The 27,261-nt window shown below is 46.3% G+C and overlaps 1 protein-coding gene across 2 annotated transcripts in view; it reads right to left on the reverse strand.

Annotated features, from left to right (window-relative positions):
- Positions 1 to 27,261, reverse strand: part of sipa1l3 (signal-induced proliferation-associated 1 like 3) — a 100,644-nt gene that overhangs the window by 30,573 nt on the left and 42,810 nt on the right. For both annotated transcript variants that reach the window (XM_031796107.1, XM_031796106.1), the window contains exons 2-5: positions 20,645 to 20,761; positions 5,132 to 6,824; positions 3,499 to 3,629; positions 176 to 364 (exon numbers count right to left, since the gene is read on the reverse strand). In XM_031796107.1, the coding sequence (XP_031651967.1) occupies positions 176 to 364; positions 3,499 to 3,629; positions 5,132 to 6,596 (1,785 nt within the window). In that variant the 5' untranslated portion in view covers positions 6,597 to 6,824; positions 20,645 to 20,761. The remainder of the gene's footprint in view (positions 1 to 175; positions 365 to 3,498; positions 3,630 to 5,131; positions 6,825 to 20,644; positions 20,762 to 27,261) is intronic.

The following is a 27,261-nucleotide window of genomic DNA, read 5'->3' on the forward strand; positions in this document are numbered from 1 at the left end:
CCGGAGAAGAAACAAATATTAGGCCGCATTCACACGCGGCTGCCGCTCCCCTGGCTCAAACAGAGACACACCTGTCTGGCGTTTATGACTGTAGCTATAGGAGGTGATATCAGAGGTGATAAAAAGACAGAGATATCACTTAACTCGCGCCTGAGACCATGGCCCGCCAACTCACCCCCTGTTCGTCCAGTTTGAGGAGCTGCTCGGTGACCTTGGGCGTGCTGAGAGCCAGGCGCAGGCAGGACACACTGAGCTCCGGGACCACCTGCTCCAGCACCTCCTTCAGGGGGAGACCCCGCACCGTGCCGTGCCTTCCCGTGGAGGCCACCGCATCCTCCAGGATGGACCCCCGCAACGTCACCAGCTACACACACACACACACACACACACACAAACACACACGAGGACATGGGAGTGATAGAGATGTGAAACACACACAAAAAGGTAAGATGAGACGTACTTTATTGTCCATTAACTTGCAGAGAACCTGCTCACATCTATGTCTCTGGAAGTTGTTTTGAGACATTGAGAAAAAGGACAAATGTCTTCAGTAGAAATCTTTAATCTTTAAAAGCTTCTTACTGCCATGCACCTGAGTGAACCCTACAGGGGAGACCGGTACTCGGGGTGTTTCCAGACAGCGGGGCCATAATAATCTCAGGTGCTGAGAGAGCTGTATTTTATTCAATGTATTCAGAGAGACCACGGCACCGTGCTTCATTAAAACTGCAACACACTGCCGAGGAGCTGGAGGGGACGAGAGAGTGCTTCACCTTAACGAAGTCAAGGGTTTTTGTCGTGGGGGAAAAGAAACCCCCTAAATAGTGCAGGTTAAATTCCACCTATTCAGATGACCTTCTGGCACAACACAGAGCTACCCAAGTCGTTTCTCAGATGCTGAGCCAATAGTTGCCAATAACCTGTCGTCGAACTATTCATATCGTGTTGCCCCCGGTGACCTTTAACCTCTGACAATTGTCTCCAACCCAATCTCTCCCCCTGGGAGGCAGGATGGGGAACCCTTATGTTGGTGTCCAGTAGTGGCTGACTGCACCAACCTGGGGCATCTGTAGGGTATGTGTAACAATGTGTTTGAGTGCACGTGGACGAGTGTGATTGAGTGTGCATCGTGTGGTTATAGCATGCTGTGTCAGCGTTGTTCAAACTTCAATGAGTGAGGGAAGGGGGAGGGGGGGGGGGTTGTGAGCTGTCTGTCTGTCTGTCTGTGGGAACCAAGGACAGGCCTGAGTGGAGTGTCTGTGTGAGCTAATCTCTGTAGACACAGGCGGCGGAGTGGCCCATTGTTCCATAGGGGCTAAGGCGAGGAGGCCAGGCAGCCATGTAATCCAGCTAAAAACAACAGGGAGGGCAGTAGCTAGCCAGAGGGGCACAGTCACGGCACTCACTGGACACTACTGGAAAGTACTATTAAGATGGCTATTTGTGCAGTGGTCAGTCAATCTGTCAATCAGTCTGAGTATTCATACCCCTTGACTTTTTCCACATTTTGTTACGTTACAGCCTTATTCTAAAATAGAGTGAATTAGTCCCAACCCTCCCATCAATCTACACACAATACCTCATAATGACAAAGCAAAAAACGGAAGCGCGGGGGGACATATCACATTTACGTAAGTATTCAGACCCTTTACTCAGTACTTTGTTGAAGCACCTTTGGCAGCACCTTTCAAGTTCGGTTCAAGTTTGGGCTCTGGCTGGGCCACTCAAGGACATTCAGAGACTTGTCCCGAAACCACTCCTGCATTGTCTTGGCTGTGTGCTTACGGTCGTTGTCCTGTTGGAAGGTGAACCTTCGCCCCCAGTCGGAGGTCCTGAGTGCTTTGGAGCTTCGTTCATCTTTCCCTCGATCCGGACTAGTCTCCTAGTCTCTGCCACTGAAAAATCCCCACAGCATGATGCTGCCACCACCATGCTTCACCGTAGGGATGGTGCCAGGTCTCCTTCAGTCGTGACGCTTGGCATTCAGGCCAAAGAGATCCATCTTGGTTTCACCAGACCAGAGAATCTTGTTTCTCATGGTCTGGGAGTCCTTCAGGTGCCTTTTGGCAAGCGGGCTTGTCATGTGGCTTTTACTGAGGAGTGGCTTCCGTCTGGCCACTCTACCTTCAAAGGCCTGATTGGTGGAGTGCCGCAGAGATGGTTGTCCTTCTGGAAACAGGATGCACCGGAGCTCAATTTCGAGTCTCATAGCAAAGAGTCTGAATACTTAAGTAAATAAGGTATGTTTTCGCTTTGTCATTATGGGCTATTGTGTGTAGATTGAGTATATTTTTTTAAAAATTCAAAAAAACAATTTTAGAGTAAGGCTGTAACGTACATTTTTTGTGGAAAAAGTCAAGGGGTCTGAATACTTTCCGAATGCATTGCACAAGAAACATCCCGAGAGAACTTGAGTGTGCAGGAAAGGTAGTGCCAGGTACACTAAAAATAGTGGCTTGGATTGTTTATGGGCTTTTCCACATGAATATTTCAGTGCCTCCGGTGGTGCCCTAGTTTGTTAATGGGAGATCCCCGCACACTGGGGCACCCGTTTTTCAAAACCCTGTCCAAGGGGAAAGTGTCCACACTTGGTGTTAATAATCTACTAAAGAGGATTTTGTTAACGCTAGATGGCCAATCATAGAGAACGCCTTGTCCCAGGCCTGGAGGGGTGGTGATCCAATCAGAGCACATCTTTGCTTGCCTGGCTACCCAGACTCATTGCTCCGGCCAAACACTACGCCACACGTACGGACGTTAGTTTCTTCTCCGCAATGAGCCTGGATCGGAGGACCTCCCCAACCCTTTACCGAATGCGAACACATTCTGGCCGTCTGATTGGTCCAGAAACCAATGGATTGGGCCAGAGTTAGAACACACGTGGGTAAAGTGGTGGTTTGAAAATGTGTCATTGGCTTTGATACTCTGATCAGGTAGAGACGATCTAAATCACTGATGACTTTGTTTTGTACAACGCACTCTTCACCACAACTGACTTCAACGATGGCCGTGTCAGACTAAAGCATGAAGCGATCCACAGCGCAACAGAAAGAAGGAGTTGTCCGGCTACATCTTTGCTTCGAATGAAGAGGTTTGACCTAACACTAGCTGGGGTATGAGTGGAGAGAGGCCTACCAGTGGACCGGGCCCGGGGCAGCGTTTGGGCTTAGCTGTTCTGAGCAGGGCCTGGTCAGGTGGAAATTTCCACTGGCAGAGAATGGAGGGATTGGAGAGAGGAGGGGAGGTAAGAGTGCGAGGGGAAGGTGTGAAGGGAGAGGGTAGTGTGGGGTGGAGCCAGGATGAGCCGTGGTGACTCGCTGAGGTCCAGTCCATGCATAAATAACAGCGTCCAAAAAACGCACTCCCACACTGTGTCTCAAGCGCACTCTGCCTACTCAAACGACACACACATTTGGCAGCGTCAGTATTCAGCCTACTCGGTGTTCCATCTAGCTGTGTGTAGGCAGACAGTGGGAGGCGGGGGTTGGGTGTTAGTACCTCACTGGTTCTGGCGATGATGCGGTACTGGTACTGGTCCTTCAGGTCTTTAGTGTCGTCCAGTTTCTCCCTGCGGATACTCACAGCCACCGGACCCAGCTTGTCGTCCGTGCCAAAGTAGTTTGAGTGCTCTGCAGTGACACACAGGGACAGAGTGTGTTCACAACATGTCTGGACATGCCTTTGGTACTGTTGAACACCGTGTATTGATCATTGCAATAACAGCCTTTGGACATGGAAAAATGGAGGAGGGGGGGGGGTTGAGTGAAAGGAGATGGAGAGAGAGAGAGAGAGAGAGAGAGAGAACAGGCTCAGAGCGGAGGAGGGAAAGAGAAGAGACTGAAGGGTGGAGTGTCAGAACAGCGCTTGCCGTGCTTGTATGTGGTTTCAATCCATTTTCAATTACACATTGAATTAAAATCAGGTCATCAAGGAACCTGAGGACATTGATTAGAGCTACAAATGACAAACAAAGACTGTACAGCTGAGCCGGTGGTGTGGTGGCATGGCTTGTTCGGAACAGATTCTACTTTTCCCAGATGTCACATGCTTGAGTAACCTTCAGATAGGTAGAGTAGATAATACAATAATAATAATAATATACAAATGACTAAATTCAATTATATTTGCTCTTCAATCCACAACAACACAAACCGCTTGCTTTGACGTACTAGCCTTATTGCTTTGCGCGATATAGGCCTCGTAGCCAGACATGTTGGTTTCATAAACAGATCGCTCCACATTATATTTTATTACAACTGTGTGACGAATGAGTAGCCTGTCTGCTTATCTACATTTTGATGAATTTGATGAATATAAGTGGAAATCGCCGATAAGACACATTCCTAAAGTAAAAGGCTATAAACATATCCGTATGATTCATTAACGGCGTACTCCTCAAACGGAGAGCGACTTCTCCCATTTGTGAGCGGAGGATGAGGAAACCCATGGACGGATCTAGTTTTCAACTAGTTTCGCCGCTGCATAATTGAAGAGGCTCAGCCATGTTTAGCATTCCCGCTTTGTCCTGCAGTACAAACGTCAGCTTTTTGACATGCATGCAGGGTAGTACAGTTACAACACCAGAGTAGTCTCATGTTCCACACAGCGTTCTCTCTCTAATTAGGCTCTTAGCAGACGATTCTGTCCTCGGTGGGGCAGCCATCTATTTTTCCAGGGTCTTAGAGAGGCAATGCTTGGAGCACACACACACACACACACACACACACACACACACACACACACACACACACACACACACACACACACACACACACACACACACACACACACTGTTCTCTATGATCGGGGGAATTTTAATAGGAAGAGACAACCAGTGTCAGGATTCATGTGCTGAGGCAGAGAGGTCACCGTGTGTGTGAGGGAGTAAACTAATTCTTCCCAGAGCTATGAACTCAGTTTGCCAACAGACAAGAGGCAGGTACATGTTATCCTCTGAGACCGCTGCCAGGTTGGCTGTACAGGGACAGCTGGATGGAGGAGGAGAGAGTACCGCCAGTGGAAACACTAGTGACATGGATAGACTTTTATTGACAGCAGAAAATGATAGGGAGAGTGAATACTAATAGTCGTACAAGTTAGGCAGGATAGGGCGGCTGGATCGAGTTGTTACCTTTCCCGTGGAAGTAGTCTCGGTAGTAGCGTGCCCCCAGGTCCACGTGCTCGATGCTATAGAGTTTCAGCCTGTCCATTCGGGTGACTTGCTGCTCGATGGGTACCTCCACCACCGACACACTGGCGTTGCTACGCCGGAGGCTGCCCCTCGCCAGGTCACCCGCGCCCCCCTCCCCTCCCCGCTCGGCCGAGGAGCTCAGGAAGCTGACGTTGCGCTCCCCGTGTCCCCCCGTCTCGTTGCGGAAGTGGGGGCAGCTGAGGAGGAGCAGACTGGAGGTGGGGCCACCGGGGGGGCCGTCCAGAGGGTCCACGCCCAGGGAGGGGGTGGGCGCGCTGGGGTCGAGACCTAGCGTCAGGTCCTCAACGCTGGAGTAGGTAGCGTCCAACCCACTCAGAGCTGAGGACCGTGACACAGCCAGGGAGACGGAGGCCGCCGATGCCCCGGTGGCAGTGTTCCTCCGCTGGGATACATACGCACGCTGAGCAGCAGCCTCATGGAGGTCAAACAGGATGCTCTGGGCGTCGTAGTGGACAAAGCTCTTGGGGCACACCCAGGGTTTGTAGGGGGTATCTGTAGAGTTACGGCCTCCCCCGTCCTCCCCCGCCTCCCCTCTGTCCAGCTCCCCTCTGCTGGAGCTGCGGAGCTTCCGGAACAGAGAGGATGTCCCCAGAGACGAGTCTGTCCCCCCACTCTTCTTCCTCACCCTGTTCTCCGACCGTCCCATCCCTCCATCCTCCCCCCGGGGTGTGGGGATGGGGGAGTGGCCCGTGGGGAGGGGTGCCGAGGGAGGGGAGTTGGTGTACAGTTGCTCCCCCAGGTGTATGGGGGCAGTGCTGCGCTGGTCGGGCCTCTCCTGGTGGAATTGGCTGAGCATGTCAAAGAAGCTCTGCTCGGGGATGCCCTGCACGTCGATGGAGGAGGTGCTGCCGTACTCCCGGAACAGATTAGCACCTCCACGACCTTCCACCTCGTTCTCATCCTGCTCGCTCAGAGTCACCTCGCTGTTGGAGCGCTGCCGTAACGGGGGGAAGGCACGCAGGCCTACGGGAGACCCTCTTCCACCCCCGTACCCACCACGGAACTCCACATCCTTTGTGCGTCGCCTCGGTAAACGAGCCACTCCTCCCCGCACCAGCCCGACCTCGGAGATGGGGAAAGATGCGGAGGAGGTCGTCGTGGAAGGGTCGTCTCCATGGTGATTAGCGCCTTGCCCGTTCTCCAGGAGCGACTCCCTCGATTGCGCATGGCGCGGTGGCCACTCAGCAATACGGGCGCGGACGCCCATCTTGGGAACGGAGACACGGGATTGGGTGGCTGGGTCAGAGGAGGGGGCAGGGTGGCCGTTGAGGGTGAGGTGGAAGGCGGCATGTTGTGTGAGGAGGGACCCAGGCCCTCCCCCTCCACCCCTCTCTAGCAGGTCTGAGGAGGTGCAGGTGACCCCTCTATCTCTGTAGGTGTTCATGGCGCCCCAAGAGAGCTCAGGGCAGGACAGAAGGCAGGGGGGAAGTGGGCTGGCATCCCGTGCCAGGGTGGGGGGTAGGGGAGTGGGAGAGGAGCCCCACACACACTCTGCTGATGCTGTGGCCTCCACCTCCCACACACATCGCTTTCACTGGGAGGGTGAGACCCTGCTTGTCATATGCCCAGTTACACAGTAGGCCGTCTCTCTTCTCTCAGGCTCTGGGCAGATCTGGGGAGGAGACAAAACACACATTGATATGCTGATGACCAGAACAGAAAAACAACATGCATACAGTAATACGCTGTTTCTTAACATGCACACCTAAACACTAACCTACACTGACCCAGATTCCCCCCCTCCTACCCAATGAAATGACACCATGAAAACTGACTACAGCAACTCATCTGCAGTAGTGTGAGAGAGTGATTAAGGTAGAGAGGAGGATATGAGAGCAAGAGCAAGAGCAAGAGGATGAGAGAGAGGAGAGAGAGAGGATATGAGAGAGAGGAGAGAGAGAGAGAGGATATGAGAGAAAGGAGAGGGAGAGAGAGAGAGGATGATATGAGAGAGAGAGAGAGAGTAGTGAAGTGAGGGGATTTGACAGAGGATTTCTCCTGTTGAGACTAATCTTCAGAATGCCTGACAAGCAGGGTTATTATTATCATACTAGTGTCATATTTCAGCAACACACACACACACACACACACACACACACACACATTACACCAAATCAAACTCCTGCATCATAAAGCCATGCTGAAAGTGCTAGGACAAATCCCAGCTAAACCGACTGGATAGTTACATGGAGGCAGAATATGCACACACACACACGTTGGGTTACTGCTGCAGTGTCATCTTTCAGCTAATTTAACTTACAAGCAAAATGGTTCCTCATTTTTCTCCTATCTGCTCAGGGCGATGATAAATATGAGAGCATCTATGCTATGTACCTGGTATCAGCCCGTGAGAGGTATGTGTGCGTACACAAGTGCATTACAGCTGGTGTCAGGCAGTGAGAGGTCATATGCATTCGTGTGTGAGAGTAGGTATGTGAGGTGTGTGCACGGTGGGTATAAGTTTAAGCACCAGGCCAGATATGAGCATGACTTTGAGGTTGGGTGAAGTCAACCTTTGGTACTTAATCATGATAAGACAATAAAACATCATCCCCTATTGGGAAACACTTTTGACAAAAAATATATAATCATATATTTTTTTAAAGCTAAAAAGGACAGCTAACACGAGCCCGCATGCTGCGAGAGGGACGACAGGAATCATGACAAAATATATTTCGGAGCCAAATCTTCTTCAGTAGCCTATTCCTCTCTGTTGAAGCCGTGGCATGAAAGAGGCGAGTGTCTGTGTGTGCCGACGCACAAGACAGCCTCGCTGGCTGAGCGTCGTGTGATGGGTTGTAAAATCATGAAGGGCACGGCTTCAGAGCACGCAACTCTGCAGTCCCCAGAACTGGATAATTATTCAATGATTTGCATCTTTGCCTAATCTTCCTTTATTATTATGCCTAGGCTCGATACATGGCCTACGGAAATTATTCAGACCCCTTGACTTTTTCCACATTTTGTTACGTTAAAGCCTTCTAAAAATGGATGAAATTGTTCTTCATTTGTAATGGGAATTTTAATGTTGGTGCTTTTCTTGTCACTAATTTCGGTCTTGTGCTGTTCTAATAACCAATTTCTGTGTTCACGCAAGTGGCTGACTGTACAAATCCTCACTATCAGTAGCTGCAATTTGTCAGTGCGCCCAGACATTGTTTTGAGAACGAATGAAAGATCTCGGTTTCAAGGTCTCACCTTCGAGAGAAAGAAGCCTTGTGAGGTATTGGTCTGTCACATGTTATGAACCAGTATTGGTCGGTCACATTTATGAACCAGTATTGGTCTGTCACGTGGATGAAACAAAACAGTAATGATGAATTAATTATGCTAAACTAAGCAAATATAACTTGTGTATAGCCATTTATAAAGACAACTGCTGGGTCTGCCCAGGAAAAGCTCCCGATTGACATGTGTACTATGGTGCATCGAGTTGGTTGGAACCTCTCCAGTGCGCTGACAAATAAACATTGATTAATTTAAAGATTGACTTTGTGTCCACCTGTAAGAATTTCCATGACACTTTCCTCAATCTAAACACAATACCCTATAATGTCAAAGCAAAAACTGTTTTTTTATAGACATTTTAGCAAATGTATTAAAAAAAATTAAAAATAACACATTTTCATTAGTATTCAGACCCTTTACTTTGTTGAAGCACCTTTGGCAGCGATTACAGCCCTGAGTCTTCTTGGGTATGACGCTACAAGCTTGGCACATCTGTATTTGGGGAGTTTCTCCCATTCTTCTCTGCAGATCTTTTCAAGCTCTGTCAGGTTGGATGGGGAGTGTTGCTGCATAGCTATTTTCGGGTCTCTCCAGAGATGTTCGAATGGTGTTCAAGTCTGGGCTCTGGCTGGGCTACTCAATGGCATTTAGAGATTTTTCCAAAGTCTCTCCTGTGATGTCCTGGCTGTGTGCTTAGGGTCGTAGTCCTGTTGGAAGGTGAACCTTCGCCCCAGTCAGAGGTCCTGGGCTCTCTGGAGCAGGTTATCATCAAGATTCTCTCTGTACTTTGCTCCATTCATCTTTCCCTCGATCCTGACTGGTCTCGCAGTCCCTGCTGCTGAAAAACATCCCCACAGCATGATGCTGCCACCACCATCCTTCACCATAGGGATAGTGCCAGGTTCCCTCCAGATGTGACGCTTGGCATTCAGGTCCAAGAGTTCAACCATGGTTTCATCAGACTCATAGCAAAGGGTCTAAATACTTGTTTTTGATGTATTTTACCTTTATTTAACTAGGCAAGTCAGTTAAGAACAAATTCGTATTTTCAATGACGGCCTGGGAACAGTGTTCAGGGGCAGAACGACAGATTTGTACCTTGTCAGCTCGGGGATTTGATCTTGCAACCTTTCGGTTACTAGTCCAACCCTCTAATCACTAGGCTACCCTGCCACCCTTATGTAAATAAGGCATCTGTTTAAACATTTCTTTGTCATTATGGGGTATTGTGTGTAGATGGATTAAAAAAATACAACTGTCATCAATTTTAGAATAAGACTAACGTAACAAAACATGGAAAAGGTGAAGGGCTCTGAACACTTTCCAAATGCACTTTACATAGCTAATAATAAACTATGGAAATAGGATTGGCATACTCTACACAGTTTCTTTCATAAGCTGTACGTTTTCATTGGAGTTCTCGTTCAAACTTTCAAACAAAATGTTGGCTCAATTTCACTTCTTGTTGACTGATAATATTTGTCATTAAAAATAAATCTGTGATCAAATCTGATTTTCACAATAGTTACCATTTGAAAGCGGCAACTTTAGGACAAACACTATTAGAAATGGCCTCTGTTTGGGAAATACTCATAACTGTAACTCGCCTTAATGCTTTCGATAAGCTATTTTAATTAGTAGGATTTTGCTTTTGGCTGTTTGGTTTGCAACGGCAAAGAGGAGAGATGCATGCATAACTTAATTTAGATTTAAGCCACGCTCAACTGTAAAGGTTTGTTCGAACTACTCATTCGATTTTTCTATCTTGCTATTGTTTGTTCTTCCCGTCTCATTATTACCTTAGGCCCTTTCATGTTTTTCGTTCCGAGTTAAGTTATTGTCACGTGACGTGAAATGCATTTGTTGCTCTTTTCCAACAATGCAGTAATCAATCAGTCGAACAAGTATAAAACAATTATTTAATAAAACGTGTAAAATAGAACAAAAACACAAGAAATAAAAATAAGATCAAGAAGAAAACAAGTAACCTATAGACAGAGTCAGTGCCAATACCCATATTCCCAATGTGCAGGGATACTGGAGTGGTAGGGATAGATATGTATAGGGGTAAGGTGACTAGGCATCAGGATATATGATACAGTATATGCTGCTGCTCAGTTTGACGACTATGTGTGTGTTGCTCGACATACCAGTAATATCACGGTACCAAAACGTCATGATACCAACATTTTAGAATACCGTAGTACCGTTTCATATGATACTACCAACTTTTTATGCCCTACCGATCTAAAGAACCTGCTGGTGCCTTTTATAAAAGTCACTTTTGTTTATACATTTTGTTGAATTGAAGCAACGGCCACTCGCCTCTTGTATGGGCAGGTCCAATGATATCCACTTTCATGTGCATATCACGTGTGGCAGCAGTAATCATCCTGCTGCATCCCTTATCAGCCCTCACTCACCTGCTTCTCTTCGTCAGCACTTCACGTCTATTCCACCTTCGGTTTAAAAATATATATAATTTAGCCGTGATGGCGAGTGCGGGTGCAGACCCCGATGAGTCTTCGGTTGTTCGATTTCTACATTTGTTGCATTGGAGCAGTGTGCAAAGCCAGCAATGTTGATACGTTGTATCATTTCATCACCTGTTATAACCAAGAGCACAGGCCCGTCTGAGTCGACTTTGCAAGCTCACCATCATGCAGCCTCTGAGTGTCAGAGGGGAAAATGGAAAGAATCGTGACATGCATGCTTGGAGCTTTTACAGCAAAGAAAAGAGCTCGTCTCCAACCTAAACGGTTTTTAAAAAATATGGCCCATATTACCGGAGATGCCTTTTTTTTTGTCCTATCGAGATTCGCATGCGTTTTATATAATTTCACAAACCATGTTGTGGGCCGTAGAAAAATATTTTTTTTAAATCCAGAGTCACTAATTATTGGCTTGATAACAAAAATAACCCGTTCAGTTATGCTACCTAGCTAGCTAACAGTCTGGTACTTGACAGTAGGCTTAGGCACATTTCGGTCTGCTATTCATGAGATGTGCTTCAAAAGGTAGGATTCATATTAGGCCTAATCTAAGCCTAAACTAGATAAAAATCTGTGTATTTCTGGTGCTCCTTAAATTCTGTTTGGTGCCTAATGTTTTAAAAGTTGGAAGCAGTGTGTGTGTGAGAGAGAGAGAAAGCTGTATGTGTGTGTACTGAAGAGTAAAGGCTTCATGCAGTGTTTTCCCCAGACTGACACAATGACATGCAGATCATTATGCATGTATATCACAGGAGGTTGGTGGCATCTTCATTTGGGAGGGCGGGCTCGTGATAATGGCTGTTGCCGATGAGTGGAATGGTATCAAACACATGGCTTCTGTGCGTTTTGATGCCATTCCAGCCATTATTACGAGCCGTCCTCCCTTCAGCAGCCTCCACTGATGCATATTCCTTCCACCCATTCCTCCAGCCAAATCACAGTTAGGCCTTTGCAAATATGAGCAAGTCAGCCATTCCATGCAGAATTCTATTATACACTGAACAGTGTGAAGCTAAATACAATGTGTTGCATTGAGTAGAAGTTTCAGAGACAGTTTTTTGGAGAACGGTTAAAAAATAACGTGAACAAGCGTCGGAGGGGGGGCACAGATTTTTTCCCAACCATGGTATTTCGATACTACTTGGCCTGGTATCATATCGTTTGTTGGCATCGTGAGAAGCATAGTGTGTGTAGAGTCAGTATGAATGCACGTGTGTGTGTGTGTGTGTGTGTGTGTGTGTGTGTGTGTGTGTGTGTGTGTGTGTGTGTGTGTGTGTGTGTGTGTGTGTGTGTGTGAGTGAATAGAGATAATAAAATAGAAGGGTCAATGCCGATAGTCTGTCTGAGAGAACAGTCTATGGCTGGAGTCTAACAATTTTCCAGGCCTTCCTTTCACACCGTCTGATATAGAGGGCCTGGATGGCAGGGGAGCTCGGCCCTAGTGATGTACCGGGCTGTTTGCAACATCCCCTGTAGCGCCGTGCGATTGAGGATGGTGCAGTTGCCATGCAGTGGTTATTCAATAACTTAAAAACGTTCTGACAACTCCGTTAGATAAATTCATAGTTTGATCACGCAGTAGCGTGGCCGGAAAAAAAACAGGTCATATTCACATCAAATGGAGAGAAAATACAAAAGTAGGCTTTTAAAATAATTAAGACACCGTAGTGTCCACACACAACAACAAAAAATAAGCATCAGCTATATTGCCCAGATCATCCGATTTTTTTTAGAAAAAAACGAACATTTTCTGACTGGACATTTTGCGCTGCTTTGATGAAAATATCAGTCTACATTATTCTCTTGCATTCTATAAATTGTTTATAGCATATTTCTTGAAATAGGTTATAACAACGGAATGTTGAAATGGGCTATAGTCAAGTTGAAATGGGCTATAGTCAAGATGAAATGGGCTATAGTCAAGATGAAATGGGCTATAGTCAAGTTGAAATGGGCTATACATAGCCTGCCACATCACACTGTCGCCACCATCGACGATGGCTGACAATCATCTTCGATACCAGACACTATGGTAATATCGCCCGACCCTACTCCACCCATCCTGCTGTACATTCTCACCCTCCCTTGCCATGGCGTTTTCAGAAAGAAACAAACGAGGATGCACGCAACTAAGCTACTTCATACTCAGCTAAGGAAGGGAAGGGTGAATAGAATACCGAGAAGGGGGGAGAGAATGTAAAAGCGACAGAACAGCTGAACGCTAGGGGGGGGGGGGGAACTGAAAGGGGGAGAAAGTGACGGAGTCGAGAGACTGCGAGGAGGAAGAGAGCAGAAACGTGTTCACTGAACCAAAATGACTCGCCTTAATATGGCAGTCACAAAGAATCAGGCTTCACCACCGCCCCGGCGCTATAAAAAGCCTCCCTAGACTCCTAATCTACCTCTGCTTTATTCAGGGTCTTCTCTGCTCAAAACTCGAATGTTTCTCTCTCTGTGTCCCTTATACCTCGGCTCATCTATCGCCATTTTATTCAGTCTCCTCTCCGCTCACACTCCCTCCTCTCCTTCGTCGCTCCATCCCTATCGGATTCCTTTTGCTTCATCCCTGTGTTTCTGCATCTCTCCATTCGGGCTTTATGATCCGCCGATCCTTGTTCTCATTCCCTCCCAACATCTGTCTCCAGTAAGCTTATGATCCAGGCAATTTCTCAGTCTGACATTGTTTAACGGATGTTAGCTACTGGTACGAGGGGGTGGGGGTGGGGGGAATAATGTTTTGTGAGGATCGTAATCATTCCCACACAAGCTTCTATTCATCATTCTACTCAGCCGAATTTGAATTATATTGAGTGTTACATCTCACAAGGCAGAGAGTGAATGAAACTTGTGTACGTTCTGCACAATCCTCTTGTGATTCACTTTTGGCATATGACAGCATTACACACATACCATGAACAAAACTCATTTGCAGTGAACAAAACCCCCCCAGTCAGTTGAGCACCAGTTAACCACACAAATGCATTGTCTTTTGGAGAAGGACAGGCTATTCAAAAAGGCCCCTTTCCGAAGGGTCCTGCTCTGATCCTGCTGCCCCGGAACAAAAACCTTCCCTCATCCGGCACGTGGGATTTGATACGCTATCAGTCCCAATCCCAGATAGATCCCGGGCTGCACCAGCCGGAGAAAGGGCCCTTTTATTCAGCTGAACGCAGGTCAGGAGAGAGTGGAACTTCTGTTATGTCTCTGGGTGTCCCACAACACCGTGCCAAAGGCCCGACAGACGCACAAGCTGGGACTAAAACACAGCCACACAACGAAACAGGACGTGTTTGACACACACATCTTGTTATGCAGTGCACTGATACGTTTCTAATTCAACTCAAATGTGAAATGTTACGTTGTTTGACGCCGTCGCTAGCCTCCACGGTTCACGGAGCCTTTGCCAAACTGAAAGAGATGGGCTCGCCACGGCCCAAAATAAAAGCTGGAAGGAAACTCCTCCAGACAGACCCATCGCAACCCAAGGCACAGAGGATGGCCCACATAGGTGAAAGGGATGAGCTTTATCCCCAAACAACGAAAATAACTAAATAGAGTTATAAGTAGGGGGGGGGGGGGGGGCAGAAAATGGCCAGTGCCATAGGAAACAGGAGCCACAGGAACATGAAGGGCTTTGAGCCACCCCCAGGCAGACACAGCTCTGGCCCAAACTACAGAAGACGTAACGCAGGAATGTAATGCCTTTTAATTACTCCCATAGCAATTAGTGAGGTCTCTGAAGATGCTGCTGCCCCCCCCCCCACCCACCACACCACACCGCCTCCCGCTCGGAGTGCCTGTGCACCCTTGGCCCACACAACGCAAAACACATACTGGAGCTGGTAATTACACTAGTCGCTCACCATAATCACAGAGAGAGCAACGAGAGAGCTACAGCTTACCAGCGGAATTATTGTACACATGCTCCAGACGGAGAGAGACGGTTACTGTATCGTGACAAAGCCAAGTGACCAAGGTCAAGGAAAAAGTCACTTGTGGAACAGACGGCCACGCAGGATAATAATGCATTTGAGATAAAGAGGTAGCCTACGCATAGAATGGTGACAGAATTAGGCAATAAGGCCCGGGGGGGGGGGGGGGGGGGATGGCCGATATACCACGGCTAATGGTTGTTCTTACGCACAACGCAACACGGAGTGCCTGGACACAGTCCTTAGCCGTGGTACATTGGCCATATTCCACAAACCCCCGATGTGCCTCACTGCTATTACAAACTGGTTACCAACACAATTGGAGCAGTGCAAAAAGATGTGTTGTCATACCCGGCTGATATACCACGGCTGTCAGCCAATCAGCATTCAGATTATGTAGACAGGGGGACCTGATCCGAGATCAGTATTCCTACTCTGAGATGCTTTACTAATACCAGCGCTGGTATAGATCGACTACAACAGAGACTGGGCTGTGTGGTCTTCATACACAACCCCCAGGGCCGGGGTGGAATATACATGAAGACGAGAATCAAGTGCTGAAACATATGTAGCCAAACAGTACTTTGCAAACTGATCGAGAGTGACGGGAGGAAATGACACGAGACCCTTGATGTCTGTTCAGTTTGCCAGAATGTTAGCGTCCGTAATCCTTATTAGGAGACCGAATTGTTGTAACGAGTGAAAACTGTGACCTGATAATGAATGAATAGATGATTAGTGAGTGGTGGAGATGACTAGGACCCTTACTGTCGCTACAGTGGGTTGTGAATGTGTAGCGATGCAGAAAGTTCAGCTCGGTTATCCTCTGGTCGTTGAAGGGTTCCCTGTGGTGAGTCTGTCTCAAGCTAGTCCAGGATGACCCGTCTCTCCGGCTACCTGATCTCAACCCACTGGCTTCCCCTTGCAATCTGACCACAGCTCTGACCCTAACCAAACCCCGGTGCCACATGAACACGATAAAAGGACTATCTGTGGTTTTTCCCGGGACTGCTGTGTGATAAGACTTGACCAACTTAGCCTGACTCTGGTCCCCGAGGGCTGCAGTGTTTGAGATAAAGTGACGGCTTGGAAAAGCTGGCACACACACACACTGCAGCCCTGGTTTTTCACCCCTGTCTTAGTGTGTCCTCCAGGTCTGCTGGGCTTCCCTACTGAACCTGGCAGTGACAGGTCTTGTCAGGATCAGGGTCTCTGTGCTGCCTCTCCTGGCACGGCTGTGATGGTCTCCATTGATTTCCTGTGACATTGTTTTGCACTCTGTCCCTGATAACCTCTACTGTCACTGCTGTGGTCTACTCCGTCATACAGGCAGAACGCTAGCCTGGGGGAGAAGCATTGGCAGGGAGTGATACACACACAGAGACACGTGCGCATTTGCATTGTGCGCACACACACACACACACACACACATATAGGAGAAGGGTGCATGGGGGCGGGGAATGAGGGGCGACCTACAATCTTCCCCTCCTTCACTTGGTTGCCTGTGATCTGAAGTAGGGTGAAGGGCAGTGGAAGTTTGAGGAGTTGTTGCGAGGGGGAGGGAGATACGTTGAAGGTCTTTGCATTGTTGTCTCTGCCATGACATAGGCTTACACAAATCTTTACATTGATAACATTAGGAGGTAGTAAGATTTACACATCAGCACAAGGCCATGCAACATCTGAACCCCCCCCCCCTCCTCTGACTGGATGAGATGAGCCCTCATCTACACACCATTGGTTCAGGTTTAAAAAGAGACTAACTGTTACAGCTCATTTCTAAAGCGTGTCCCGAGGCCGTCATGCTGAGCAGTGGTACTTTTAACCCCAATCAGCTATGCAAATAAAGCATTCATCATAATTTCACCGAGACCTTTGCATCGACTTCAATTTAGTACCACTTTAATCTACTGCTGTGGTGCAATCTAGCACTGGGCCTTTACCCTGGGGTAGACAGCCACTTTAGAGAACAGGGGGAATTCTCAGACTCAGAAAGAGGGAACGCTAATAGCAGTCAACTGCATTACTTCCTCTAAAAGTCTGTGGTGTAGCTTAGTAGAACTACAGTGGATTCAGACACAGTACTCGACTTTCGGACTGAATAGGAACATGACTTGCCTCGTTCGTTAGTGTTGGGGGGAGGGGTCAATAGCTACATATCATTATATTATTTTGAAATATACAACATATCGTTTTTTTCCCATGACTGCTCAAAACTCGTTTTCTCATGGCGCTCGCTTGTCCCTCTGCAGCAGACATACGGTGAGCAATATGTTTGGACCGTGGAATCTCAATTAAAAATCACAGTGTCGAATTGCAATATACATATAGAGCAGCAATACATGTCGTATCGACACCTAAGTATCGTGATATCATACAGGGAGATCCCTAGCAATTCACAGCCCTATTGGACAAAGTGCATTTAAGTGAATATTACCAGTGCAGTATAACCAAGACTATATGGTTAAGTGTAGATCTATTTCATATGAGTAAGAGATAGAGGCAGCGGTAAAAATCGAGACCCTTGATGTCTGTTCAGTTTGCCAGAATGTTAGCGTCCGTAATCCTTATTAGGAGACCGAATTGTTGTAACGAGTGAAAACTGTGACCTGATAATGAATGAATAGATGATTAGTGAGTGGTGGAGATGACTAGGACCCTTACTGTCGCTACAGTGGGTTGTGAATGTGTAGCGATGCAGAAAGTTCAGCTCGGTTATCCTCTGGTCGTTGAAGGGTTCCCTGTGGTGAGTCTGTCTCAAGCTAGTCCAGGATGACCCGTCTCTCCGGCTACCTGATCTCAACCCACTGGCTTCCCCTTGCAATCTGACCACAGCTCTGACCCTAACCAAACCCCGGTGCCACATGAACACGATAAAAGGACTATCTGTGGTTTTTCCCGGGACTGCTGTGTGATAAGACTTGACCAACTTAGCCTGACTCTGGTCCCCGAGGGCTGCAGTGTTTGAGATAAAGTGACGGCTTGGAAAAGCTGGCACACACACACACTGCAGCCCTGGTTTTTCACCCCTGTCTTAGTGTGTCCTCCAGGTCTGCTGGGCTTCCCTACTGAACCTGGCAGTGACAGGTCTTGTCAGGATCAGGGTCTCTGTGCTGCCTCTCCTGGCACGGCTGTGATGGTCTCCATTGATTTCCTGTGACATTGTTTTGCACTCTGTCCCTGATAACCTCTACTGTCACTGCTGTGGTCTACTCCGTCATACAGGCAGAACGCTAGCCTGGGGGAGAAGCATTGGCAGGGAGTGATACACACACAGAGACACGTGCGCATTTGCATTGTGCGCACACACACACACACACACACACATATAGGAGAAGGGTGCATGGGGGCGGGGAATGAGGGGCGACCTACAATCTTCCCCTCCTTCACTTGGTTGCCTGTGATCTGAAGTAGGGTGAAGGGCAGTGGAAGTTTGAGGAGTTGTTGCGAGGGGGAGGGAGATACGTTGAAGGTCTTTGCATTGTTGTCTCTGCCATGACATAGGCTTACACAAATCTTTACATTGATAACATTAGGAGGTAGTAAGATTTACACATCAGCACAAGGCCATGCAACATCTGAACCCCCCCCCCCTCCTCTGACTGGATGAGATGAGCCCTCATCTACACACCATTGGTTCAGGTTTAAAAAGAGACTAACTGTTACAGCTCATTTCTAAAGCGTGTCCCGAGGCCGTCATGCTGAGCAGTGGTACTTTTAACCCCAATCAGCTATGCAAATAAAGCATTCATCATAATTTCACCGAGACCTTTGCATCGACTTCAATTTAGTACCACTTTAATCTACTGCTGTGGTGCAATCTAGCACTGGGCCTTTACCCTGGGGTAGACAGCCACTTTAGAGAACAGGGGGAATTCTCAGACTCAGAAAGAGGGAACGCTAATAGCAGTCAACTGCATTACTTCCTCTAAAAGTCTGTGGTGTAGCTTAGTAGAACTACAGTGGATTCAGACACAGTACTCGACTTTCGGACTGAATAGGAACATGACTTGCCTCGTTCGTTAGTGTTGGGGGGAGGGGTCAATAGCTACATATCATTATATTATTTTGAAATATACAACATATCGTTTTTTTCCCATGACTGCTCAAAACTCGTTTTCTCATGGCGCTCGCTTGTCCCTCTGCAGCAGACATACGGTGAGCAATATGTTTGGACCGTGGAATCTCAATTAAAAATCACAGTGTCGAATTGCAATATACATATAGAGCAGCAATACATGTCGTATCGACACCTAAGTATCGTGATATCATACAGGGAGATCCCTAGCAATTCACAGCCCTATTGGACAAAGTGCATTTAAGTGAATATTACCAGTGCAGTATAACCAAGACTATATGGTTAAGTGTAGATCTATTTCATATGAGTAAGAGATAGAGGCAGCGGTAAAAATCAGGAGAAAAAAAAATATTTCCTGTTTTACAAAAAATACCCTCGTTTTTTTTTTTTACCTGACATTGTAGAAACGGCTGGTTACACTCTGAAATGTTCAACGTTGTCAGACGCAATTTGCTTTTACCTGGTTTGTTCTAAGGTAGCGCTAATACGCTAGTGTAGCGCTAATACGCTAGTGTAGTACGCTAGTGTAGCGCTAATACGCTAGTGTAAGCCTAAGAGCTCCTGTCCTAGCTATGGTTCAGCTAAACGTCAGCCTTCGGCTAAGAGACAGCACGTTGATGTGAGGAGGATGCAGAAATGATTTTGTTTGGCTAGCTAACTAGTTCGCTAGATAACGTTGCCTAGCTGTGTAGCCTATATTATAATATGAATGACGGTGTATGATAACGTGAATGTACTTTTGTTAGTACGGGAGGGGTAGACGTTCATTATGCTGACGTTACTTGATCATGAAGAATGTTGTTTGTTAGATAACTAGCTAACAGGAGTTAGCTGTGTATTTTCAGCTAATTGAATGCGTACGGATGAGAAAATAAACCACGCTTGTCAATTGTTGCATTATTCAAGAGTGTAATCTGGTGTGATTGTAATTACTCAATTAGTGTAATATATTTCAGAAGAAAAGTTTCTAAGATTTGTTAAATAAATTGTGCTTACTGGCTAGTGGCTACTGTGATATTTAGGGTAAATTTGATCTGCAGACCAAGAACGAGGCTTTGCCAGCCACAACGAAAGGCAAAGCAAGGATGTCATGCGAACTGAAAAGTAGAAATCTATTTTCGCCACGCCGCATCTCTCGCAGAGGGAATAGGGCCTAAGACTCAGCCAGACATCAAAACACACCCCTTAACCTCCCCCTAACTGTTAACATTGACAACACACAGGACGGCTGTCACATAACAGAGGATCAGGTGATGCCCCAAGGTTAAGGCTGGTCCGCACAGAAGACTTCCAGTATCCCTAATGGGTTCGTGTGCGAGCATACACACTTGCGACCACATTCAATCTCTCGATAAGAGTAAAACCACGTTAAAAACGTTGTCAGCATTCAGGCTACAACAAACGGATGCATAGACAGAAGCAGGACCGAACAAATCAAAAACAGTCCCGTGTCGACTATGCAAATGAAACCCCAAACTCTACTGGTGGGAGGTGGGGAGTTTCACTGAGTATTGAACCAGGTCTTTCAAGCTGTCATCTGAAGGCAATATAAATCTGTAGATGGGGACACAAATCCTGCAACACACTTTCCGTGACTTCCTTCCCTTTTACAGCCGACCACGTATTGCCCTGCTGCTGTAAAATAACAGTGTTACTAACACATACGTGCACACACACATTTGTTGTTACTCATTTAGCCTACCTCCTCCTGGCGTTAGCTGTGCAGGTGAATCGGGCGTGGTCCGCGTGTGTGTTGACTCACAGGGCATCAGGGGATCAGTGAGGCGGGGACAGGGGAAGTGGGTCACAGCTCTGCTGCCTGGAACACAAGAGGAACACAAGGTAAGAAGTTAGAACCACTGTTCTCTGCTATTAGGGAACCGAAGAGACAACTACCAGTTGTTTAAAACTTTAACGGGTGACATTTTGAGTGAAATGTCAGAGAGCCCGAACAAAGCCTCCAGGTAGCCAGAGGAAAACTACACTAACACAATTGGGAAGATCTAGGCCAAAAGAGAGAAACACACCGCAAAACATAAATTTTGCTACTTTACTTTAGTAGAATCATAATGTTTATTTGTTAACCGGTAATAACATTCCAAGTAGGCTGACTGAGCTCTCTCTGTGTGTGTGTGTGTGTGTGTGTGTGTGTGTGTGTGTGTGTGTGTGTGTGTGTGTGTGTGTGTGTGTGAGTGTGAGAGAGAGAGCGAGAAGTGTGTGTGTGTGTGTAAGTGAGTGAGAAAGAGAGAGGAGTGTGTGTGTGTGTGTGTGTGTGTCTGCTGTCAGTTCCAGGCTCATCAGTCCAGCAGTGAGTCTATTGTGTGATGAGGAGACGTGGATGCCAGGGGCTCTGTCTGTGTCTTACACACACACACACACACACACACACACACACACACACACACACAAGGCCTACATCCAATCACTCAGTGGCACACACCATAGTCTCCTAAATACACAAACTCACCAGTTATCTCTACAACATTCATATGTTAGCACCCAAAATCGAGCAAACAATTAAGATCTTCTGATCCTCCACGGATAAAACAGCTCAGACATAAAGCCTCTGTTCATTTACCTCTTTTCATGTGGCTACGACACTATACATGTCAGACGTTATACTGAAGTAAAACAAAACCTTTATTGAACAGATAAATCCCCCCCCGCCCCCATCTCTTTCTCCCACTCTCTTCTTCTTAAGGCATCAACATGCTTCAGTTCGGCTGGCACCTAGCCGAACTCAGCTAGGCCGAACCGAACAAATGTGTCTGTATATTCCCTTAAAGACCTTCGCTTGGAAAACGAGAAAAAAAAGCAGCAATACTACTGTGTCCATTTAGTCGCGCAATTTTACATCTAACTAAGCTGTTTGGTGCAGTGTTTCTCAACTCAAGAAATGGGCATGAAAACAAGTCGTCCCTCTCGTTGAATGACAAAGACTTCATTGAAGAATCCCTACTAGTAGACTCCGACTTTGGCTTGTCGAGAGAGAAAATAAATGGTGTGCCCAGTAGAGAAAAAAACCCTACTAAAGTCGAAAATGAACAAAACTGTCACAAAGTGTCCCTATAATATATGCACAAACTCTTCCGAACTGTTTTGGCAGGGAAGCATGCAGACACCTTTATTCCTCTCTCTCGCTCGTTTTTTTCTCTATCTTTCCCCCCTTTTTTTCCCATGTCTCTATACGTCCATATTTCTCTCACTGACCCTCAACCTCGTCCTTGATGACTCTGTATGCTTGACCTCCCCCCACCGTGCCAATGCCCTGCCTCTCCGTACTTCCCGATTTCCTCTTCCTGTGCACCGGAATGTTCTCCTGAACAAAACGACATAGCGACAGGGTGAGCCAGGGGACGACTGCAATCAGGGTGCTAGTGCCAGTGCGTGGGAGGTCGGTGTGTATCGGTGGAGGTTGTAGGACTGGGGGGCAAGCCGAGGGTCGGCTACAGAGTAGTGAGATGAGGAACGGGTTTGATGTAGGCTCAGTAATATAAATAAAAAAATGGTGTTGGGTTGCTCAGAACCGGAGTGAGTGATGTGAAAGGGTATGCAAGAGGGGTGGGGTGATCAAATATGGGGGAGGGCAGGGGGAGGACGGGGTGAGGTTTACGGTTGGGCAATGTCAACTTTTGTCCTATCGTGATTACAGTGCCTTGCGAAAGTATTCGGCCCCCTTGAACTTTGCGACCTTTTGCCACATTTCAGGCTTCCAACATAAAGATATAAAACTGTATTTTTTTGTGAAGAATCAACAACAAGTGGGACACAATCATGAAGTGGAACGACATTTATTGGATATTTCAAACTTTTTTAACAAATCAAAAACTGAAAAATTGGGCGTGCAAAATTATTCAGCCCCTTTACTTTCAGTGCAGCAAACTCTCTCCAGAAGTTCAGTGAGGATCTCTGAATGATCCAATGTTGACCTAAATGACTAATGATGATAAATACAATCCACCTGTGTGTAATCAAGTCTCCGTATAAATGCACCTGCACTGTGATAGTCTCAGAGGTCCGTTAAAAGCGCAGAGAGCATCATGAAGAACAAGGAACACACCAGGCAGGTCCGAGATACTGTTGTGAAGAAGATTAAAGCCGGATTTGGATACAAAAAGATTTCCCAAGCTTTAAACATCCCAAGGAGCACTGTGCAAGCGATAATATTGAAATGGAAGGAGTATCAGACCACTGCAAATCTACCAAGACCTGGCCGTCCCTCTAAACTTTCAGCTCATACAAGGAGAAGACTGATCAGAGATGCAGCCAAGAGGCCCATGATCACTCTGGATGAACTGCAGAGATCTACAGCTGAGGTGGGAGACTCTGTCCATAGGACAACAATCAGTCGTATATTGCACAAATCTGGCCTTTATGGAAGAGTGGCAAGAAGAAAGCCATTTCATAAAGATATCCATAAAAAGTGTCGTTTAAAGTTTGCCACAAGCCACCTGGGAGACACACCAAACATGTGGAAGAAGGTGCTCTGGTCAGATGAAACCAAAATGTAACTTTTTGGCAACAATGCAAAACGTTGTGTTTGGCGTAAAAGCAACACAGCTCATCACCCTGAACACACCATCCCCACTGTCAAACATGGTGGTGGCAGCATCATGGTTTGGGCCTGCTTTTCTTCAGCAGGGACAGGGAAGATGGTTAAAATTGATGGGAAGATGGATGGAGCCAAATACAGGACCATTCTGGAAGAAAACCTGATGGAGTCTGCAAAAGACCTGAGACTGGGACGGAGATTTGTCTTCCAACAAGACAATGATCCAAAACATAAAGCAAAATCTACAATGGAATGGTTCAAAAATAAACATATCCAGGTGTTAGAATGGCCAAGTCAAAGTCCAGACCTGAATCCAATCGAGAATCTGTGGAAAGAACTGAAAACTGCTGTTCACAAATGCTCTCCATCCAACCTCACTGAGCTCGAGCTGTTTTGCAAGGAGGAATGGGAAAAAAAATTCAGTCTCTCGATGTGCAAAACTGATAGAGACATACCCCAAGCGACTTACAGCTGTAATCGCAGCAAAAGGTGGCGCTACAAAGTATTAACTTAAGGGGGCTGAATAATTTTGCACGCCCAATTTTTCAGTTTTTGATTTGTTAAAAAAGTTTGAAATATCCAATAAATGTCGTTCCACTTCATGATTGTGTCCCACTTGTTGTTGATTCTTCACAAAAAAATACAGTTTTATATCTTTATGTTTGAAGCCTGAAATGTGGCAAAAGGTCGCAAAGTTCAAGGGGGCCGAATACTTTCGCAAGGCACTGTATGTACTCATAAAACACTGTGATATACAAATGGTATCGCCACTACTGGCCAACCCCTCTAAAAAATATAATTGGGCGGGAAAACAAAACCCTACTATAACCACCATTAGGCTATAGAGTGAAATCACATTCACAACTGGACAAATCATGACAAAAGATGTTGTTTAAATGGGCAGAACCTACTAGGGAGGCAAATATTTTCTAATATCCTTCCTGGCAGAGGCAACTTCAGTATGTTGGCACTTAATCTAAAACTTAATCTAAAATTGATTAAATAATTTTTCCCCCTCAATATATACACAATACCCCATAATGACAAAGCAAAAACAGGTTAAAACTTTCTGCAAATGTATAATTTTTTAAAACTGAAATATCACATTTACATAAGTATTCAGAGCCTTTACTCAGTAGTTTGTTGAAGCAACTTTGGCAGCGATTACAGCCTGGATTCTGCTTGGGTATGACGCTACAAGCTTGGCACACCTGTCCCGAAGACACGACTGCATTGTCTTGGCTGTGTGCTTAGGGTCGTTTCATCAGACCAGAGAATCTTGTTTCTCATGGTCAGAGTCCTTTAGGTGCCTATTGGAAAACTCCAAGAGTGCTGTCATGTGACTTTTACTGAGGAGTGGCTTCTGTCGGGCCACTCTACCATAAAGGCCTGATTGGTGGAGTGCTGCAGAGATGGTTGTCCTTCTGGAAGGTTCTCCCATCTCCATAGAGGAACTCTGGAGCTCTGTCAGTGACTATCGGGTTCTTGGTCACCTTCCTGACAAAGCCCCTTCTCCCCTGATTGCCCAGTTTGTCCCGGGTAGCCAGCTCTAGGAAGAGTCTTGGTGGTTCCAAACGTCATCCATTTAAGAATGATGGAGGCCACGGTGTTGTTCGGGACCTTCAATGCTGTAGACATTTTTTGTACCCTTCCCCAGATCTGTGCCTAGACACAACTCTGTCTCGGAGCTCTACAGACAATTCCTTCAACCTCATGACTTTGTTTTTGCTCTGACATGCACTGCCAACTGTGGGACCTTATACAGACAGGTGTGTGTCTTTCCAAATCATGTCCAATCAATTGAATTTACCACAGGTGTACTCCAATCAAGTTGTAGAAACATCAAGGATGATCAATGGAAACAGGATGCACCGGAGCTCAATTTTGAGTCTCATAGCAAAGGGTAAGGTATCTGTTTTTATTTTTAATACATTTGCAAACATTTCTAAACACCTGTTTTTGCTTTTGTCATTATGGGTTATTGTGTAGATTGATGAGAATAGTTTTTTAAAATCCATTTTAGAATAAGAATGTAACATAACAAAATGTGGGAAAAGTCAAGGGGTCCGAATCTTGATAATTGATATTAAAAAAAGTTTTAAAACAAAAATGAACAAAACATATGCCCCCAGTGATGAAGGCATGGATGTCTCATGGTATGGTGGAGTATGCAAAACAGGTCAACTTAGAGCACCTTTATCTCTTCAATGTTTTGTCATTCAGGTCCAAATAAATCCCTTCCTGGCCACTTCTTCCATGGGTATGTATGGAAAGTTTTGTTCAAATCAAAAAGGATGCTGTCAAAAAGTGATTTACTTCAACTGAATTTACCCTCCATTAAGTCCTAGTAGCTTAGAGAGGTTATCTAAGCTAACGTAGCCAGCTATGTAGACAATTGAGTCTACATGCTGTTCATTCCCCCCAACTCCAAACAATTGCCAACCGGTTGGATGCTCGTCTCTCACTTTCCCAACGTTTAATTCTGTCATGTTTTTTTGTTAATCTTGCAGTGTATTAGTGACCTCTCACTTCACTTGCTACACATGTAGCTTCTTTGACTGTAGTGTCGCTCTGATTGGCTGACAAAAACAACAAGCTTTATGTGAAGGCTACAGGTCTTCCGAAAGAGAATGGACATTTTGCACGGCTTTGTTGGAATTCTCCGCTCGGTCTAGTCAGGTCGGGTCGATACCCATTATTGCGATATAAAAAAAAAAATGAACACACAAAGCAGATGTAACTCGTTAAACCCCCTTAAAAACCCGCTGTGTGTAAAATAGTGTGTGCTATAGCTTAGGAAATACAGAAATGTGACTCTGGATGACAACAGAATTAAAGTTTGTTTCCAACATTAGGGCCGTTTTCCTAAAGAAGATAAATCCGCGCTGTGTTTTGTTTCCTTTCCACGATACTTACGTGTATCGCGATTCTGGTATAGTCCCGGCTTAACTGTCTGGCCTACATTCCTCCCTTGCTTTCTTTAACATATTTATTGAAACAAATAGGCTATATAGCAAATAGGCAAATGACTCTGAATGTCGCTTGTGTGCTGTACCACTCCCTTCATTGCTGCGCGGCTCCAGTCAAGTTCAAATAGGCTAAACCATCGTCTGTCACATCGTGATGGCTATACGATACTATTGTAATATCGCCCAACTCTAGTGAGGTTGATTGGGCTGAGATGGAGGGGAGGGGAGGGGGGGGGGGGGGGGGGTCAGACACTGCTAAAATGTCCTGAGGGGGAGGCCCATTACCGTCTGACAATACAGTGCCAATCAATACTGATCAATTCAGGTCCACTTACTCCACGACGCACAGCACTACAATCTCTTAGTAAATGAGTGTGTGGGGGCGGGGAGAGACTGTGTGTGTGTGTGTGCGCGCGCACGCGCGTGCCATGAGTGTGTGTGTGTGTGTGTGTGTGTATCGACTAAACTACTGGAGAGTATAGTATCCAGAGCCAAGGGCCAGTCCTGAATATAGCCTGCAGAGTCAGCATGGATTTACAGTTTAGACCTCCCCCAACTTCCAAAATCAAAATCAAATGAAGAGTGAAAACTTTCCAGCCGTGGCTAACAGTTCAGCCCATGGAGTAGGGTCACTGGTAAAGCCTATTAGGGTTGAATTGTATAAACACAACACCTAGGCCACAGGGCTTACAGGCTAATAGCCTAGCCTACATTCCATTATAATAAACACAAAGAAATTAAGACACTCCATTTAGCCTCGTATGTGTGCATTTCAAAAAAATAATAGGACATCAGCTG

Source organism: Oncorhynchus kisutch, linkage group LG18 (assembly GCF_002021735.2).
Source record: "Oncorhynchus kisutch isolate 150728-3 linkage group LG18, Okis_V2, whole genome shotgun sequence".
Lineage (NCBI taxonomy): Eukaryota > Metazoa > Chordata > Actinopteri > Salmoniformes > Salmonidae > Oncorhynchus > Oncorhynchus kisutch.